General features: G+C 39.0%; 1 protein-coding gene across 4 annotated transcripts in view; it reads left to right on the top strand.

The window, feature by feature from the left end:
* LOC135221982 (uncharacterized) overlaps positions 1-17291 on the top strand; it is a 109677-nt gene that overhangs the window by 91922 nt on the left and 464 nt on the right. Inside the window, exons 1-5 of one of the 4 annotated variants that reach the window (XM_064260099.1) lie at positions 1606-1720; positions 13258-13380; positions 13606-13710; positions 14337-14506; positions 14934-17291. The exon at positions 14934-17291 is cut by the window's right edge and continues 464 nt beyond it. In XM_064260099.1, coding sequence (XP_064116169.1) covers positions 13275-13380; positions 13606-13710; positions 14337-14506; positions 14934-15020 — 468 coding nt within the window. In that variant the 5' untranslated portion in view covers positions 1606-1720; positions 13258-13274 and the 3' untranslated portion in view covers positions 15021-17291. Of the gene's footprint in view, positions 1-1605; positions 1721-2213; positions 2257-2332; positions 2358-13257; positions 13381-13605; positions 13711-14336; positions 14507-14933 lie in introns of those variants that run through there. The other 3 variants (XM_064260083.1, XM_064260091.1, XM_064260104.1) reach the window with 3 other exon arrangements.

The following is a 17291-nucleotide window of genomic DNA, read 5'->3' as shown; positions in this document are numbered from 1 at the left end:
CAGCCTTTTGTCCTATTGTCGCTCCCGGAGATATTCTTGATTTTATCATTACATGCCTGAGTCTAGGTGCAAGAGTGTGTCTGTATGTGTGTTTTATATTATCAGTGTTCGCCCAACTCTACATGCAAGTGTGTGTGTGTGTGTGTGTGTGTGTGTGTGTTTTATAAATAAGAGGTTGTGCTGAAACGGTTTCCAAATACTTTACGTACACTCACAATATCTGTTTGCCTACCGGTTGTTCGTTTTTATGAGGTCCACTCGTACATCTAGGCATTAGCCTATTGTTCGACCAGTTTTCAATGCCATTTATTTATTTATTCATTCATTTATTTATTTGCTCATTGATTTCCTCCTCCAGTTACGAACGCCAACCTCCATTTAAAGCAACAGCCAGGATCCCTTAATTACCAATACATTATTCATAAATTCTTCAGCCATTTACAACGACAATTGTTAGCTTTTAAAGCTTTTAATTGTTTTGATGACAAATCTCCAATTCTTACGCCAATATTCTTCTCGCGATTTGATTTCACTCTCTGAGCTGTTATTGACCTCAGTCAATTGTTTTGTTCTGTTCCAGGAAGAAGGTGATTTGATTGTTGCAGTAGTAGTAGTAGTAGTAGTAGTAGTAGTAGTAGTAGTAGTAAAGGAAGATTACCAGGAAATCACTCACTGAATTACAATACAACAGCAACAATTATCATTTCATGCAGCTCTCCTAGGACTGGCCCGAAGGATTAGATGTTTTTACGTGGCTAGCAACTAATTGGTTACCTAGCAACGGGACCTACAGTTTATTGTGGGATCCGAACCACATTATATATATCGAGAAATGAAGGACTTATCACCAGAAATAAATTCCTCTGATTCGACGTTGGCAGAGCGGGCGGGTAGTCGAACTCGCGACTACCGAATCGGTAGGCGAGCACGAGTATAAGTCTAGTGAAAAACGCGGAAGGATTAGTACCTCGATGAGGCCCTTATGTTGTGGCTCCGGCGAGGCCACGGAGATTAATTAGACTGTAGTAGTAGCTACTGAAACTGTTAAATGCCAGTACTAATTGTGGCACTGGATACAAAGTAACAGATCGGATTACAATTGCACCCTGCTGTATTGGGGTCACTGAAGTGACCTGTGGCATCGTAACTTTTTTTTTTCTCTCTCTCTCTCTCCTGAATAATTGTTCTAGATTAACAAGGACAGTTGAAAAGCGAATGAGCAGGAGCTGTCGGGGGAGGTGAGGGGGGTGGGAGGGGGAGTTAGGTTATGGTATAGCCAAGGACATTGTGTATAGCGTATGTTGGGATAAAGAGAGAAATCTGTCTGAGAGAGAGAGCGAGAGAGAGAGAGAGAGAGAGAGAGAGAATCCTCCTTCTTCTTCCATCAATCTAAACTTGCTCCCTCACACGCACACACAAACAATGCTCCCCCCTCCCCCTCCCTCCACCCCCACCCCTGCGACCCCTTCCCTCCCAGGCGTCACTGTGGCACCCGAGAGCCGAGAGGGCCCTCTTGGCTCCCCCATCATCCACCCTGTCCCCCTTGCCCCTCCGCCCCTCCCCCCTCCCCTCGCCCGTCTCTAGTTCACACGCTGATATACCGTTGACTCTTATTTGTCGAGTTGACTGACTCAGTTTGTAAGGTCGGGTCGTTGTAAGCGGACGGGGTTTGTTTTAGCTCGTCTGACATTCAAATTCGTCCGTAGAAAAGAAACAAAAGGTTGGCATTTTGGTTTTCCGTACGGGGTTTTTTTTTCCGTGAAAGAGAAACGTGAAGCTATTGAGTTTTCGTTTCCCATTTAAGAAAATACGTGAGCGTACGTGGAATTTCAGTTGTGCCATGGCTTTAGCTCGAAATTCCAATGGAATTTCCTGTGCAAGGGCTTGTTTTTGTTTATCTATTCATTTATCACTTTTGCCATGGAACGTGATAACCCAGATAAAGCCAGTCCAGTCATAAAGTGATTGATTTCTTCGGTATCTCCATTCCACAAACCAGATGTCGATGACGTCACAACACATGTGTGGTTGGCAAGGCCGCTGTATAGTATCCATTCTTGTTGTTTCTTTCTTTGTGCTGTAAAGTAGACGCTTCTGAAGACGTCTTCCTCGTCACTGTACTAGTTTATAGTCGCCCTCAAAATATCGAAACAAAAAAAACAAACCCGTTAATTAAGCTCATCACGCAGACTGCACCATGACGTCACCAGCAAACGTCGGTTGAAAGTATGGGAAAGTCTTCAGTCGGACTGGCGGGTAAGTCTCTTCTTTAGAAACAAGAGCGCAGAGAGGCAGCAGCGAGAATGCCGAGTAACGCGAGACAGAAGGAGGAGATAATGAGTATACCATGAGTCAACGTGAGTCACTGACCAGAAGTTTTTCTGCAGTCACTGGATGACTTGTCCTCGTAAACAAACGCAAGTCTTCTTCATTGCTGAGAGGTTTATTGTGACTGAATGTTTATTCCTGTAGATTTATTGGTTTAAATGTGGATCAGACCAACAGACAAATTGAAAGACGAGCCATTTCCATATTTGCTTCTTCATCTTTCGGTGAACACGTGATTAGAATGCTCGCAATGTGCTTGTATGGTTCAAGTTTCATTACTACTGTCAGCGTCCCTAGCATTGTTTTTCTTAGGCACACACACACACACACACACACACACACACACACACACACACACACACACACACACATATATATATATATATATATATATATATATATACTATAAAGGTATAAGCACGAAGGAAAAATAAAAAATATATATAATATATATTAATATTGTATAACTGAATCACGAAAGTTTGGAACGCGATAAATCCATAAATAAAGGTATAAACACGAAGAAAAGATAAAAAACGGAGTTTCTGCACTATCTTTCAACTCAACGTCCTTTACTTAGTGTGTCTGCTAAGTAAAGAACGTTGAGTCGAAAGATCTTGCAGAAATTCATTTGTTTATCTTTCCTTCGTGGCTTATACCTTTATTTATATTAATTTTATATAGTTTTTTTCGTGTGGAATGAATGAACGGTGAGAAGCTGATGAAAAAAAAAAAGTTTATGATTCAAAAGTGCTATAATAAAGGAGGTGAAAGAACCAAAAAAGGTTTGGGCAGACGTGGTCGGTATGGTGTTGGCGTGCCACCTCGGTGGCCGCGAGTTCGATTCTCGGGCTTGCCATTGAGGAGTGAGGGATTTGTATTTCTGGTGGCAGAAGTTCACTCTCGACGTGGTTCGGAAGTCACGTAAAGCCGTTGGTCCCGTTGCTGAATAACCACTGGTTCCATGCAACGTAGAAACACCATACAAACAAACGAAAGACGTATTGGGAAGGAAGAACCTCAGTATCCAGAAAGCATGAGAGTCCATGCGAGAAGTACTAAAGAGGACGAAACGGCTAAGGTTATGGAAGTTTTCTGTACAATGGTTCATCCTTGATTTAGCAGTTTTAGTATGATTGTCATTGAGCATTGTGTAGGTTTTTTTTTTTTTTTTTTTTTTTTTTTGCTCTCGAGCCGTCTGTTGGTGAGGAGAATATTTTTATTTCAATATATATATATATGTATATATATATATATAATATATATATATATATTAGATATATATATATATATATATATATATATATATATATACTATATATATATAATATATACATATATATAGATATATATATATATATATATATATATAACTTATGGTGTATATATATATATATATCTATATATATATATATATATATATATGTATATATATATATATATAATATATATATATATATATGTTCCACATTTTCATTGTTTAGCCACTTTTTTTTTTTAGACCAATGTAATTTTTTTAACTTGATGATCCCTCTAAAAGCAATTCGTTTTTTACAAGTCAATTGCTCTGTTTCGCTTCTGAGAATCTGAGTTCAAGTTTGACGCTCGTGGGCACTGATGACCTTGGCAAATCCGACCCAAGGATTTTTTCGTATGAAATGAGCCGGTTTCAACTTCTTCAGGGCGTTTTACTTTCATAAAATGACTCATTGCGATGAATGGATAAGATGGAATATCTCGCTTCTTCTCTATCGATCTCAAGTCTGAATATCACGTTGTGTACTTTCATTGTCTCCTTATTTGTTTAAGCCTTCAGTACTTAACCCTTCCACTGGAATCTTGTTTGTACCATAAAGTAAACAGGATTCCGTCCGAAAGATCGGGTTTTGTCAATTCGCGATAAGCAGCACTGATTGTCGTATCTGATTCCGGAATAAACACATCAATCAACATGAACACAGAATGTATAAGAATTTTCCCAGTCAGTCGTTTTCTTTAACAGGGGTACCTCAAGTAGAAAGTAACACTCACGAGTACGCCCTTTGAGTGTTAAGTCAAGATTGAATCCTCTTTATAGATATCTCCCAAAACTGCGGCTGTTTTTGACACCCAGTGCAGAATCCAAAGAAACAGAACCACAAGTCTCATTTACTTTCAGTGTTATAGTGACATATGCAAGGAATGATGCTGGGATTTACGTGGCTCATGTAAACAATGTTGGAAGGTTTATGTTGGTAATTTGAGGCTGCAAACACTGATAACGGCCCCGCAGGCTATTATAACTAAGTATAAGTCTGTCGGATTCCGAATCTGCATTATTTTGTCAATAGGACTTAAGTGAATTAAGTTATTATAGTTTTAACCTGGCACCTGCAGGTCCCGCATTTGCTCGACTCCGGACTCAAAAAAAATGTTAGATGACATTTTAGAACAGATTACGTTAAAAGAGAACATAATAGAAGTAAATAGACCCAGAGCTTGATGACGAATATTTGCAGAATAATTTCCTACACGCCCCGCACGCCCAAATGTGAGCTCGCGTATGTACCAATAGTGTGTGTATATCAATAGTGTGTGTGTGTGTGTGTGCGTTGTGGGGGTGGGGGGCAGGGGTGTGAGAAAGCGAGAGAGAAGAGAAGGGGATCATATTTCTATGCACGTGTTAGCTCCCTGATATTCCATAGCATTTGGTTCCTCAGCCTAGACTTCGCTCTCCTTCCAACTCTACAACTGTAAACGTTTTAGTATCTCTTCGCTTTCCCTCATTTGTTAATACTTCCAATCCTAAATCCAATCGAGTTCCATCCGGGTGACCAATATACGTCGTGGTAAGAGTCCTTTTTTAAGCCACTGAGGAGGGTACCAGTGCCCCTTGGTCTTTGGTATTTATCACGATGCCCTTACGTGTCGTCTTGACCCTCATGGCCTTATGCCTCGGCTCAAGGACTTCACTGCTGCCTGCATATCTCTCCTATTCTTCACTCTATTTCGAAACCCTTTATCATATTGCTTAGATTAACCTCTTTTTTTCACTGCTGTTGACCACAAAGACTTACTGACGAAGGGTCTTTTTGAATCCATTTATTAATGATCTATGAGAATTATGGTTCTTTACATACATTTTGGAAGGTCCGGCATTTAGCATCTAAGGAAACGCCCTGTAGTAGGGTTAGTGCCGTCAGTGCCTCTCACGGGGTGCACTGTAGGCATTACTAAAGGTTCTTTGCAGCGTCCCTCCGGCCCCTAACTGCAGCCTCTTTCATTCTTTTACTATACCTCCATTCATATTATCTTTCTTTTATCTAGCTATCAACACCCTCCTCATAATTATTTCAAAATGCAGCTGCTTGGTTTTCCTCGTGTTACACCTTTCAAACCTACCCACTCTCAGTTTACTTTCCAGTGATGAATGACCTCGTAGGTCCCGGTACTTGGCCTTTGGCCTAAACTCTATATATTACATTCCATTATACAGAAACGACTTATATACGTAAATATGGTGACATGCCGTGGAAATGTGCATTCTGAACCTTTTAATAGATCATCCATTGTCTCTTAAACTATATTATATATATATATATATATATATATATATACGTTTATACATATATATATATATATATATATATATATATATATATATATATATATATAGATATATACAAAGATAGATATAGACTTGGTGTACTAGGTATTTTAAGCGGCTTGTGACGAGGAAGTTTCGTGCACACGGGATTCATCCTCGATTGAACCACCCTAGCTGGCGGGATATGCTGACGATAACGAATAAAACCATTAAAACCAATCATGAGGGCCATGGCTCCAAATCAATAACCTAAAAAGTTAACTCCGCCATTACGAGCCAGCTGATGCTGATTCTCAGAATTGACCTTTTTTACACTCAAAAACTCTGCTTTCCCAGACATAGCAGAGCCGCTGTATCAGCAGAGCCTTAAAGTTGACTGCTTGATAGACCAAAAGTCTATAACCCCCCTCTCCCCCAACCCCCAACCGGTCGCCGCTGGTTTGCTTGAATCTTGGTTGTCATTAAGAAATGCGTCAGCCAGCGAATCTGGTGTCGTACTTTGGAGGGAAAGGAAAGATTGATTTTTTTCATGGTGTCGTACTTTCGCGTTTTGCTTTCGTTTACATTTCTGTGTACGAGAGTGCATTAGGCTAAGAGAAATAAGATTTTGAAATTGTTTTACTCTCTCTCTCTCTCTCTCTCTCTCTCTCTCTCTCTCTCTCTCTCTCTCATTCGTATTAGGTATATTGTTTATTCTTCTAAGACTTTTACCTCGGTGTCAATGCCATATCCAGACTGCTGGAACTGCCAAGTTTGGATGCAGAAGATCTAAGGACGACAGATTCATTGGTTAAAATACCTTGGAATATATGTCTTTATTGACCAAATCGTTAGGGGGTTACACTGATATTTGCATGCAAGATGGGAAAGTTCTAAACAATGCACAATTATTATACTGAAGCAGTGTTCATATTTATTCCGCAGTCTAATTCGATGTGGCAAACATACAAATGATTTCTGTCTTGATAATGAAAAATAAGCAAATTCTTAACTAGCAAAAAGTACAGTACTTTCCAAGATATTGGGTCATGAAAAAAACATGGATTCTTGGATTTTATGTGCGATAAATTTGAAAGAATGACGTTTTTAACCATAAATGATTTATCTAAATGTTACCAAATTCTGGATGTTCTTATGGACCGTAAAGAGAACAACGCAGAATGTAATCGTATTCGATGCGAGCAGGAAAGAGATCTGAAGAGCAAACAGCTGGATTCAGTTACACTGCACAAAGCGTTCTCGTTCCGACCTGAAATCTTTTGTGAAAGGAACTAATACCGAGACTGTGATGATGACTATGAAAACCCAAGCCAATTCCGCTCGTATCTTTCGCTTTCACCTCTGCCTCGTCTGGGTAGAATTGAAATTATTTAATGATAACGATGATTTTGACTGTCATGAGAGATTCAAGTTTTCCTGAAGTAAATTTTTCTCGTGTAACTTCAGATCATTTGATTGCCAGTGTTCTCATTGCTTATTAAATTCAAATTAGTTGAATTATATTTTCGTCTCAAGCATTTTAATTCCATGTTACCTCTAAGAACATTGGATTTAATTTTATCTTCAAAATTGAAATTCCACGTGTTAATCTCATAACATTTGAATTTCTTACACTTTCCTAAGTCCATCATACTTTCTTTTTATCGGTAACAAATCATATTCCACGTTTTCTTCAGTTCAGTTGAATTCCGTTCTTCGAACTGTTGTTATGTTTGCTAGCAGGTTCACACAGACTTATCTCTGATTTTGGTAACCAAATATAATAATACTTTTATAAAGTAAGTCTAGATGGAGGTTATCTCCTTATCTTCTGTTATCCCTACATTAAGGGGTCGATTGCCTGAGGCTCCTTCTCCTCCACTGCCTTATATCAAAGGCATCATCCTCCACCAAACCTCTTCTCTCCATATCTTCCTTTACTTTATCTCGCCATCTAATTCTCTGTCTCCCTCTCCATCTTCTTCCTCTAACTGGTTCCTCCCAAGCCCTCTTCACTCTCTCATCATCTGTTGAGGATGGAGGTTATCTCCTTGTAACCTCTCTTAAATAAAAAATATACGCTCACAGGGTTTTGACACAGGCGGCGGTATATATGCTTCTCATACTTGTCTGGTGTTTTGTTATTTTTCCTCTTTCACAGTTCATCTAATTCAAATGAATATGCTCATTCTCGCATTACCCATTTGCGTTTTTGTTCTCACTTATTCATTACTTACGCCGTTTATCTAAAATAATCTGTACGATGTTTGCTTTCATTTCATTGTGTTTTGTTCCTGTAGCCACTTTTTCAACTCGTACATTTTATGATTTGCTCATCATGAGCCTGTGTTATTTTGGTTGATTTTTGTAACGATACCTCCAATCTCTTCATTCTCCCAGTGTCTGAGATCTCAAAGACCGAGATGGTTAGAACACGCGATGAAAAGGAACTAGATGAAACGACACGTAAAAGTGATAGGTACGGAAGAAGTAGTACTAGTACTACTAAGACCAGATGGAAGAATCAATAAAAACTGTAAAGACCAAAGTCTAAGACGTTGACCAGATCGACAATCAGACGGACAAGGGGAAAACCCTGACGAAAATACGCTAATGATGCCTAAGCCAGTCATCATTCTGCAGACAATCGACAAAAGTGTCACGCGTCTTCATGATATTAGTCCCGTCAGCGTCAGGGAATGTTACCAATCATGCCGTGAATCGATATTGCGTGTCTTTGCTCTTAACTCTTAATAAGCAGCCGTATTGGTGGGATCATAACATCGTCTCTAGAGAAGAAATACACGTCACAGATAAGAACATAACATCGACTGGGCTATAGGAAATTTATCAGTGATAGAAACTAGCAAAGAAATATTATTCCAGAGAGACTTGGCGGGAAAAGTAATGAGGAAATACTGAGCCATTGGGTACGTGAGTAAGACTTGCACTTCTGGAAACGGCGCCATTCGACTGCATTGCATGCAACAACAGAGAGTGGAGGGGTGGGGGTTGGAGGGGAGGAGGAACCAGCGTTAGTGGTGCAGTAGAAGCATTTTATTTAACAAACGTCGCGTCCCTAATGAACTAAAAGCTCTGCCGTTGCAAAGAGAAGAGAAGAGGAGAATCGGGCCGCAGTAAGTTGTCCGAAATTGTTGCTTCTTGCGGAATCTGTCGCGACAAGGCTTTAACCGATTTGAGTCAGGCTGAACTCTAGAGTTTTAGGAAGTTTGTAAGTCTCGCTCTCTCTCTCTCTCTCTCTCTCTCTCTCTCTCTCTCTCTCTCTCTCTCTCTCCATATGTGTGTGGGTGTCTCTCTCTCTCTCTCTCTCTCTCTCTCTCTCTCTCATATGTGTGTGTGTGTTTGTGTTTATACTCTCTCTTTCTCTCTCCATATATGTGTGCTTGTGTTTGTGTTTACAAGACTAGGTTGACCCATAAGTGTACGCGTTCATACATATGCAATTACGTACCAAACAAGTTACACAGATACATGCATAGACGATGTTTGTTTTGCGGGTCAAAGGTAGAACATTTCAATGAATAAAATAAAATTCGTCGCGATAGAATTTCCCACGCAGTTAATTCTCCTGAAGCTCTCATTGTTACTGACACAATACAAGCATTTGCTCCCTAAAATAGCCTGCTTTCTGTTGAATCGTAAAAGCCAATGAAATCCTTTTTTGTGATGAGTTGCTTGCTGCTGCGTGTTCATGTGTTTTGTAATGGTGGCCTTATGATATACATTACACACACACACACACACACACACACACACACACACATATATATATATATATATATTATATATATATATATATATATATATATATTGTCGTAACTACGGCGACTGGTGCCAAATTGGAGTGTGAGATAAATCCTGGTGTTAGGAGGTTAGCAGCCAAATCTTATCTGTATACACACACACACACACACACACACACACACATATATATATATATATATATATATATATATATATATATATGACTGGCAAAAATGTTCCTGTTATAACAGAATTCCATCTACTAAAAGGAGCCCATAAAAACACCAAAATATATAGAGAGAAATACTATATTTCAGAGACTGCTGTCTCCCTCTTCAGGTAGATGTATGAGAAAAGTTACAGAAAAGGTGGTATTTATACCAAGAGGTCCATCCACAGGTTAGCCAATTTAGGTCACTCCCGCTAATAATCTTCCTTTAATCTTCTTAAGCGTCAGTTGAATGAAAATTTGGTCGATGACATCTGAGTTCCATGCTCCCTTTGAGATATTCATTACCTGCCTCTCTTTAATCAAGGTCAATTCCATTATTTGACTCTTGTACAGGTAGTTGCTTCTATAAATTATATGTGACAAATTCCAATTTATACTATGGTTATGTTCATTTATATGGTTGAAAATAGCTGAGTTCTGTTGTCCATACCCAACTAACCGTTTGTGCTGTATTTCGATCTCAGACACTAGATGAAGTATCAGTGAAGATAAGCATGAAACTTTATATGTAGGAATATACATACGAGTACATACACACACATTATATATTATATATATATATATATATATATATATATATATATATATATATGTGTGTGTGTGTGTGTGTGTGTGTGTGATACATATATATACATACATATATATAGAATATATTGTATATATATTAAGCATATATATATTATTATATATATATATGTGTTGTGTGTGTGTTGTGGTGTGTATACAGTAATATATATACATACATATATATAGAATGTGTGTGTATGTACTCATATGTATATTCCTACATTTAAAGTTTGATGCTTATCTTCACTGATACTTCATCTAGTGTCTGAGATCGAAATATTAACCATAATTTTGAAAATGTTTCAAAGAACATCCAAATATGCTACGAAAACTGCAGTCTCCATCCCAACCACTTGGCGCAGGGTGTGCATGCATGCACGCATGCGAGGACCCACCTGCCTTAAAGTGGGCTAGCCCACAACGCGTGTGCCCCTGCCTCCACTGCCCCACATTATGCCTCCTTTTCGTGTCATGACGTCATTCGTGATGTTCAGTTGTGTTAAAGTCGTTTTGTAATGTAAGGGTGTGGCTGAAAAGCTGAGAAGTGTGTATGAGGATTTAGTGCATTGGGGTTTTTGAATTAGGGTTTGGGCAGTACGAGGATTGGCGAACGCTTTTTGGTGTTTGAGACGATTACATCATGTATTTCTAATGCAAAGGAGACTCCTTGAGCATGGAGATGTGCGCTCAGCAAAGCTGACACCTGAGACAAGAGAGAACAGACTGGAAATTAAATCAAACAATTACAAAATGCGACGAAGTTTCTGCGGCACAATCGAGTTTTCTGCGCAGCGTATCATGTTGCATGAGCCGTGGCCCATACTGTGTGGTTTGTTATATAGCGTTGCCAGACGCGTTATAATGGCTAAACTTAACCTTAAATAAAATAAAAAAAACTACTGAGGCTAGAGGGCTGCAATTTGGTGTGTTTTGATGATTGTATGTGGATGATCAAGATACCAATTTGCAGATCTCCATCCTCAGTAGTTTTTAAGATCTGAGGCGGACAGAAAAAGTTCGGACGGACACACAAAGCCATCTCAGTAGTTTTATTTTCCTTGACTGAACTTTCAAGATGAAAACTAGCCAAAAACCAAGCTAAAAATTACAATTCAGGATTAGACAGAAAGACACTTTAAATTTTTAGCACTAAAGTTGCGTTGGTAAACTCCTATTCCCTTCTTCAGAGAGAATGAATCAAAACAAACGCATTAGTCAGTGACTATTTTTTATGTAGGGTATATAGTCTCACGGCAGGCGTACCTCCTTCGTTAATAATAAAAAATGCCCACAAAGGTTATTTTCGGCAGCAGGAACGATCGTATCTGGGTTTGGGGAAGCGGTAGGGCAGTTCAGATCGGTCTCTCGGTGGGCATAAGTCAAGAGATGACATAAACCATTTTCTCTGATGACGTGTCCACCCTGAACGAAAGGTTTGCCTGTCACCACAGACTGTGAGTATGGCATTAATCAACAAACTTTTTGGCTGTTGCTGAAGTCCATGTAATGTATTGCAGGGGGTATTATAACTTTTTTTCAAAGTTTCCATTTTTTAATGTAGGTGCTTAGGATCACTTAGTTTTTGAGAGCTCCTCCGAACAAGCCTGCTAAAATACTCGCGTTGTGTATGTGCAGAAATTAACCTAAAAGGTGTGGAATATGGGTCTTTCTCTATCTGTCGTATTCATCAGTCACCCACTGTTGGATTAACTCTCTCTCTCTCTCTCTCTCTCTCTCTCTCTCTCTCTCTCCTTAGCTGCTATGCTTATTAGCAACCCGCTATTCAAATCCAGTCTGCCCTCATCTGCTGAAATACAGAGTTCTCCACTTCTCCGCCACTCACGGAATTTGGTATTATTTGTCCTTCCAGTACGATTTCGTGCACTTAGACCCTCGACACCTTCCACTACCAATGCAAGGACGCATTCGGGGTCGTTGCTCTCTTCATTGATCGTTGTTCGATGCAAAAGAACATCATAGATGGACTGTGTTCCTCCAATATTTATATCGCGTGTTTTCCGGATGACGTTGTTCGCCTCCGCTATTAGAGCGAGTGGCTTAGTCACGAATCTGTCTGCATGCCATCGAATGATTCTTCGTGGTTGTAATATGTATATGTATAGATAAATGTATTACACATACATATATATATATATATATGTATATATGTATGTGTATGTATGTATATATAGACATGTATACTACATATATTATCTAATACAAGGAGCACAAAAAAAAAACTCCAAAATATAGAAAGTAAGTACTATATTTCAGACACTGCTGATGAGAGAGACAGCAGTCCCTGTAATATAGTACTTACTTTCTATATTTTTGCGTTTTTATGGGCTCCTTTTATTATTAAATGGAATTCTGTTTTAACAGAACATTTTTACCAATCATATATATATATATATATATATATATATATATATAGTATATATATATATATATATATATATATATATATATATATATATATACTAAGCAACTAATAGCCATTTAAAATTGAATTCATTGTACCCTGATAACAATTTGTCCCCAAAGAGAATCTTACTTATGTTTGGTATCCTTCCTCAACCATTAAAATCTATTCTAGCCCAAGTAATAACCCTAAACTGCGTGGCTTTGAATTTTCACAATTCACTGCAAACCCCTTAACTTTTCAATAAATCTATACTCCACAAATGATCGCCAAGAGACGTTGACCGTGGTCTCTGCGAGGCGTTTAATATCTCGTGCTTTGCAGCTGTAAGCAAAAAACATTCAGGAGTAAAAAGAACTTTTTTTTCCCTCCCACCAGAACAAACTCCTGGGAAGATGAAATCGTGGCAGGTAGCGCTGACGTTGGCGGTGGTAGCGGTCGCTGTTGTTCCAGCAATTTCTTTCCAGCCCAGAAGAATTTTGTATGGAAGATGCTCCAGCGGTAAGTTGGATTGTTTATCTGTATTATTTTTTATTTCATACTGATATAATGTGTTTCATTTACACGAACGCTAGATTTCTTGGTGGGCGATGTGGAATTTGAATTTTGATTTTGTATGAAGTTAATTCTCATGCTGAACAGTTCTTCAGAACTTTTATTTTTTTCTTCATTTATTCCATTCTTAATGACGATAAAACTGATGATCTCCACTTCCGATCTCCACAGAGGAGAAGATGCCTAGAGCTGTGTTCATGTCCTGCGCCAACAGAAGAGGCACTTGTGAAGTGCGAATCGGCCACAGACACAACTTGAGGGCCATCTTCATCCCTGGTACGTTCATTAATGCCATTGGTCATTCAGTTAATCCCTCCAGTCCTGTTTCTGAACTCCCTTCACGGAGCTCTCCCCGTACAGCGGGGTAGCGCCGTCTGTGCACCTCACGTGAAGCACTGTAGGCATTGCTAAAGGTTCGTTGCAGCGTCCCTTCGGCCCCTAGCTGCAACCCCTTTCAAATCTCTTACTGTACCTCCATTCATATTATAGCCTATATCTACCATCTTGCTATCCACCCTCTCCTAACGATTATTTCATAGTGCAACTGCTTTGAGGTTTGCTTCCTGTTACACCTTCCAAACCTACCTAATCTCAATTTCCTTTCCCGCGCGAGTGACCTCAAAGGTCCCAGTGCTTGGCCTTTGGCTTAAACTCAGTATTCCATCTTATTCTTAACGGAGCTCTCGGGTTTCCGTGAATGTTCTCGTTTTGCATAAAATCATTCTTCTTATTACGTTAAAGTAAAAGCAAAGTAAACGCACTGTCCAAGTTTAATGGCGTTTGACAGTTTCCCTAGAGGACATTGTATTCCTTCTTCTTCTTCTTCTCCAATACTTTCAAAGCAGAAGTCCAGTGATCCATTCCCCTCTCGAGACCGTAACTAATCTTGCTTTCTTCGCCAGACTTCAACTCAACAGACGTAGACTCCCACGTCAGATGGAACTCGTGGTTCGAGGTCCCCCTTCCAGGACAGGACAGGGACGCCTGCGGGACCAGCATCGAGTGCCCCGTCACGGCTCATGTTCCCACCAGATTCACTTATACGCTCGATATTCAAGATTTTTGGCCAAAGGTAAATCCTTTCCTTTCTTCTTTTGTCGTTGAAATGTCCTATTTATCCATTTATTTATATATTTATTTTTATTTATTTATTTATTTATTTATTTATTTATTTATTTATTTGTTTATTTATAACATTAACTGATTCAGTAAATGAATGTGGTTCATGTAACAAAAAATTGCTATTTTTTTTTCTTTTTTCCTTTTGTGCAGAGCTGAAGCTATGATAAAATTAGAAAATACAGATTTTAAGAAATTACAGATGGCAAATACCGGTGATTTTAAATATAAAAAAAACGATAACTGAAATTGCTTACTTTTTTATGGATCTTTTATAGCAATGTTTTTCACCAAAGACCATTACCGTGTTGTGGGGCGTTCTCGTTTGACGTCTTGCCAAGACCTTTTAGTAATGTGTGTTACTTTTTCTTCCATTGCAGAATGATTATCCTGTCATCTGGAGCTTAACCGATCGGGAAACAGACGAGACCTTAGTCTGCTTCAAGTTCAAGATCGCCATCGTCTAATTTGTACAGTAATATTATTCGGATGTACACTCATCCGCATAAGTTCGCCCGCTCGGAAGTGTTGTTCATTCGACACGAAAGAATTCTTTGCAAGACAAGACAAAGACGCTTTGGCAATCATCCGGTTCTTAAACGTTTCGATCCACACCACAACCTGATCGTTTCCGAAAATCAAATTCGTCTCTAGTTCAAAATCGTTTCGGGTTTCTCTTATCAAAATAAATAAATAAATAAATAAAAATAAAAACTTCCAAAGCGGGAGAACTTCTAAATCTTGAGTGTATATTCTGTAAGGGTTAAGTATTTAAATGCAAAGACAGCCAGTATGGTTTTATTTTTTAATTTTTTTATCACTCTTAACAAGCTCATTTGAAACTCGGCATCTGTGTTACTTTGAACGTATCAATGTCCGACTGTATGGGCACCCGATTCATATAGTCTTTATTGCTTCTGTGATGTTTGCTCATTGAAACTGCTACTATTCTGTCAGAGCTCTCTGGGCGACGAAGACTCCAGGATGGAGGCCTTTGCCTGAATCAGATAGATGTATAGTACAAAGAACCAGAGGCTGAAATATGTGTAAAAAATGTGAGCAGGAGGATAATAACTTTAGACTCAGTATTTCTCAGGCTTTTCTCAATGAGTTGAGTGCTTTCTACAATGCTCTGAAGCAGCGATCTATCCAGAACTCAGCGTTAATATCATAGTTAGGCAGAAGAATTTTGTTCTTTTCTCTACTGAGAACTATTCCGGTCTATCTCCCCGGGTTTTTTTTTTTTTTTTTCGTGAGTTCTAATCAAAACGAGAAAAACTCTCCTGCTCCCGTCACCGTTCGTTTTTTAACTTTTTTTTTTTTTAAGTCTGTGCTCTGAGTGCAGTCGTTCTGAAGGCTGGTCGCGGCATTTAAGAGACCATTACTTGGCGATATATAATATATCGCCGTATATAAAGATGCACTTTTGTACGCTTGCGCGCGCACACACACGAGACACGTGTACATAAATATATATCTGTATGTAAACACACATAATATGCATACGTACATGCATCAAGTCATACAAAGCATTTTTTTCTCACGTAACTACGATAACCAAGACAGTTACATGTTCTAAAGAGGCTAGTTTCTAGTAATGAAAGAAAATAATATATATAATTTCCAATCTGTTTGTAGATGTAGTGAACAGTGTCATGTGAGTAAAAGATAATGACGTATCCTTTTCCATTGTTTTGATTATTTTGTGTACTGATAGCGAATAAGTAGGCAATGGATAGATGCAATTGAGTGCTCCGATGTGGTTCACTTGGGTCATATAGCAATGTTATAAACCTGTTCTAGGTTGTAGGCGGATTTGCCGATTTTTAAAGATCTGCTGTACTGGAGAATATGACTTTCGCAAGCGCACGTCCACATAGAGAACCACTTCATTTATCCCTTTGATCTTTCATTTCCAAGTTCTCGACGAATCCCAAATCATTTCTCCCGCGGAGAGCTGTGTAGCGCAAACTAGGCCGGACGGAGTATTCGACAGCTTTGTAAAATGCAGAGGTTTGAAGTGAAAAGACAGATGTTACGCTTTGCCAAAGATATCTTTGGTTTTGCTTCGCTCTTCAAAATCATCGGCCCCCATTCATCCCCCAACCTCACCCCCACCTCACCTCACCTCACCCCTCCTTAACTACTCAGCCCAATCCCCCTCTCGAAAAATTGAACTATTTTTAAAGAATAACTCCAGCTTCATTTCTTGTAGATTGTAGCACAGAACAAACTTGAGACCTTGCTAACATCTCCATTCGACAGTAACTGTAGTTTATCCCCTGTTGAGAAACAGGTGCGTCGCTTCAGACAAGAACTACGAGTCACAAGGTCTTCATAAATTTTGGGAAAACGCGCTACAGAATTCTCAATAGTAAAAGGTAAAAGATGCAATATTTTGATTAAAATGGCTACCGAAAGGGGGAAGAGGTTTCATTTATGTCAAACGTCTTCAGGTAAACCATTGCATTTCGTGTTTCTGCTTGAGACTGATCACTTTTATTAGATTATACATTGCATGCAGCCTTTTGCATGCAAAGGCTGCATGCTGTATTCCAGGAAACGCGCGGGGTTATTTTTACCGCATTGCATACATTCCTGGAATGAACAAATGAAGGTTTTCTTGTTGTCTGGCATTATTCCCAAATAGGAAATATCATTTCGCGTTTCTAAGGGAGTATTTTCCATTCCTGATTAGAAAAGTGCATAGATGTAGGAAAAGGAAAAGTTGTCGGACA

Source organism: Macrobrachium nipponense, chromosome 20 (genome assembly GCF_015104395.2).
Source record: "Macrobrachium nipponense isolate FS-2020 chromosome 20, ASM1510439v2, whole genome shotgun sequence".
In the NCBI taxonomy this organism is placed as follows: domain Eukaryota; kingdom Metazoa; phylum Arthropoda; class Malacostraca; order Decapoda; family Palaemonidae; genus Macrobrachium; species Macrobrachium nipponense.
The sequence above is the reverse complement of the archived record's forward strand: the minus strand, read 5'-3'. Positions and strand labels throughout refer to the sequence as shown.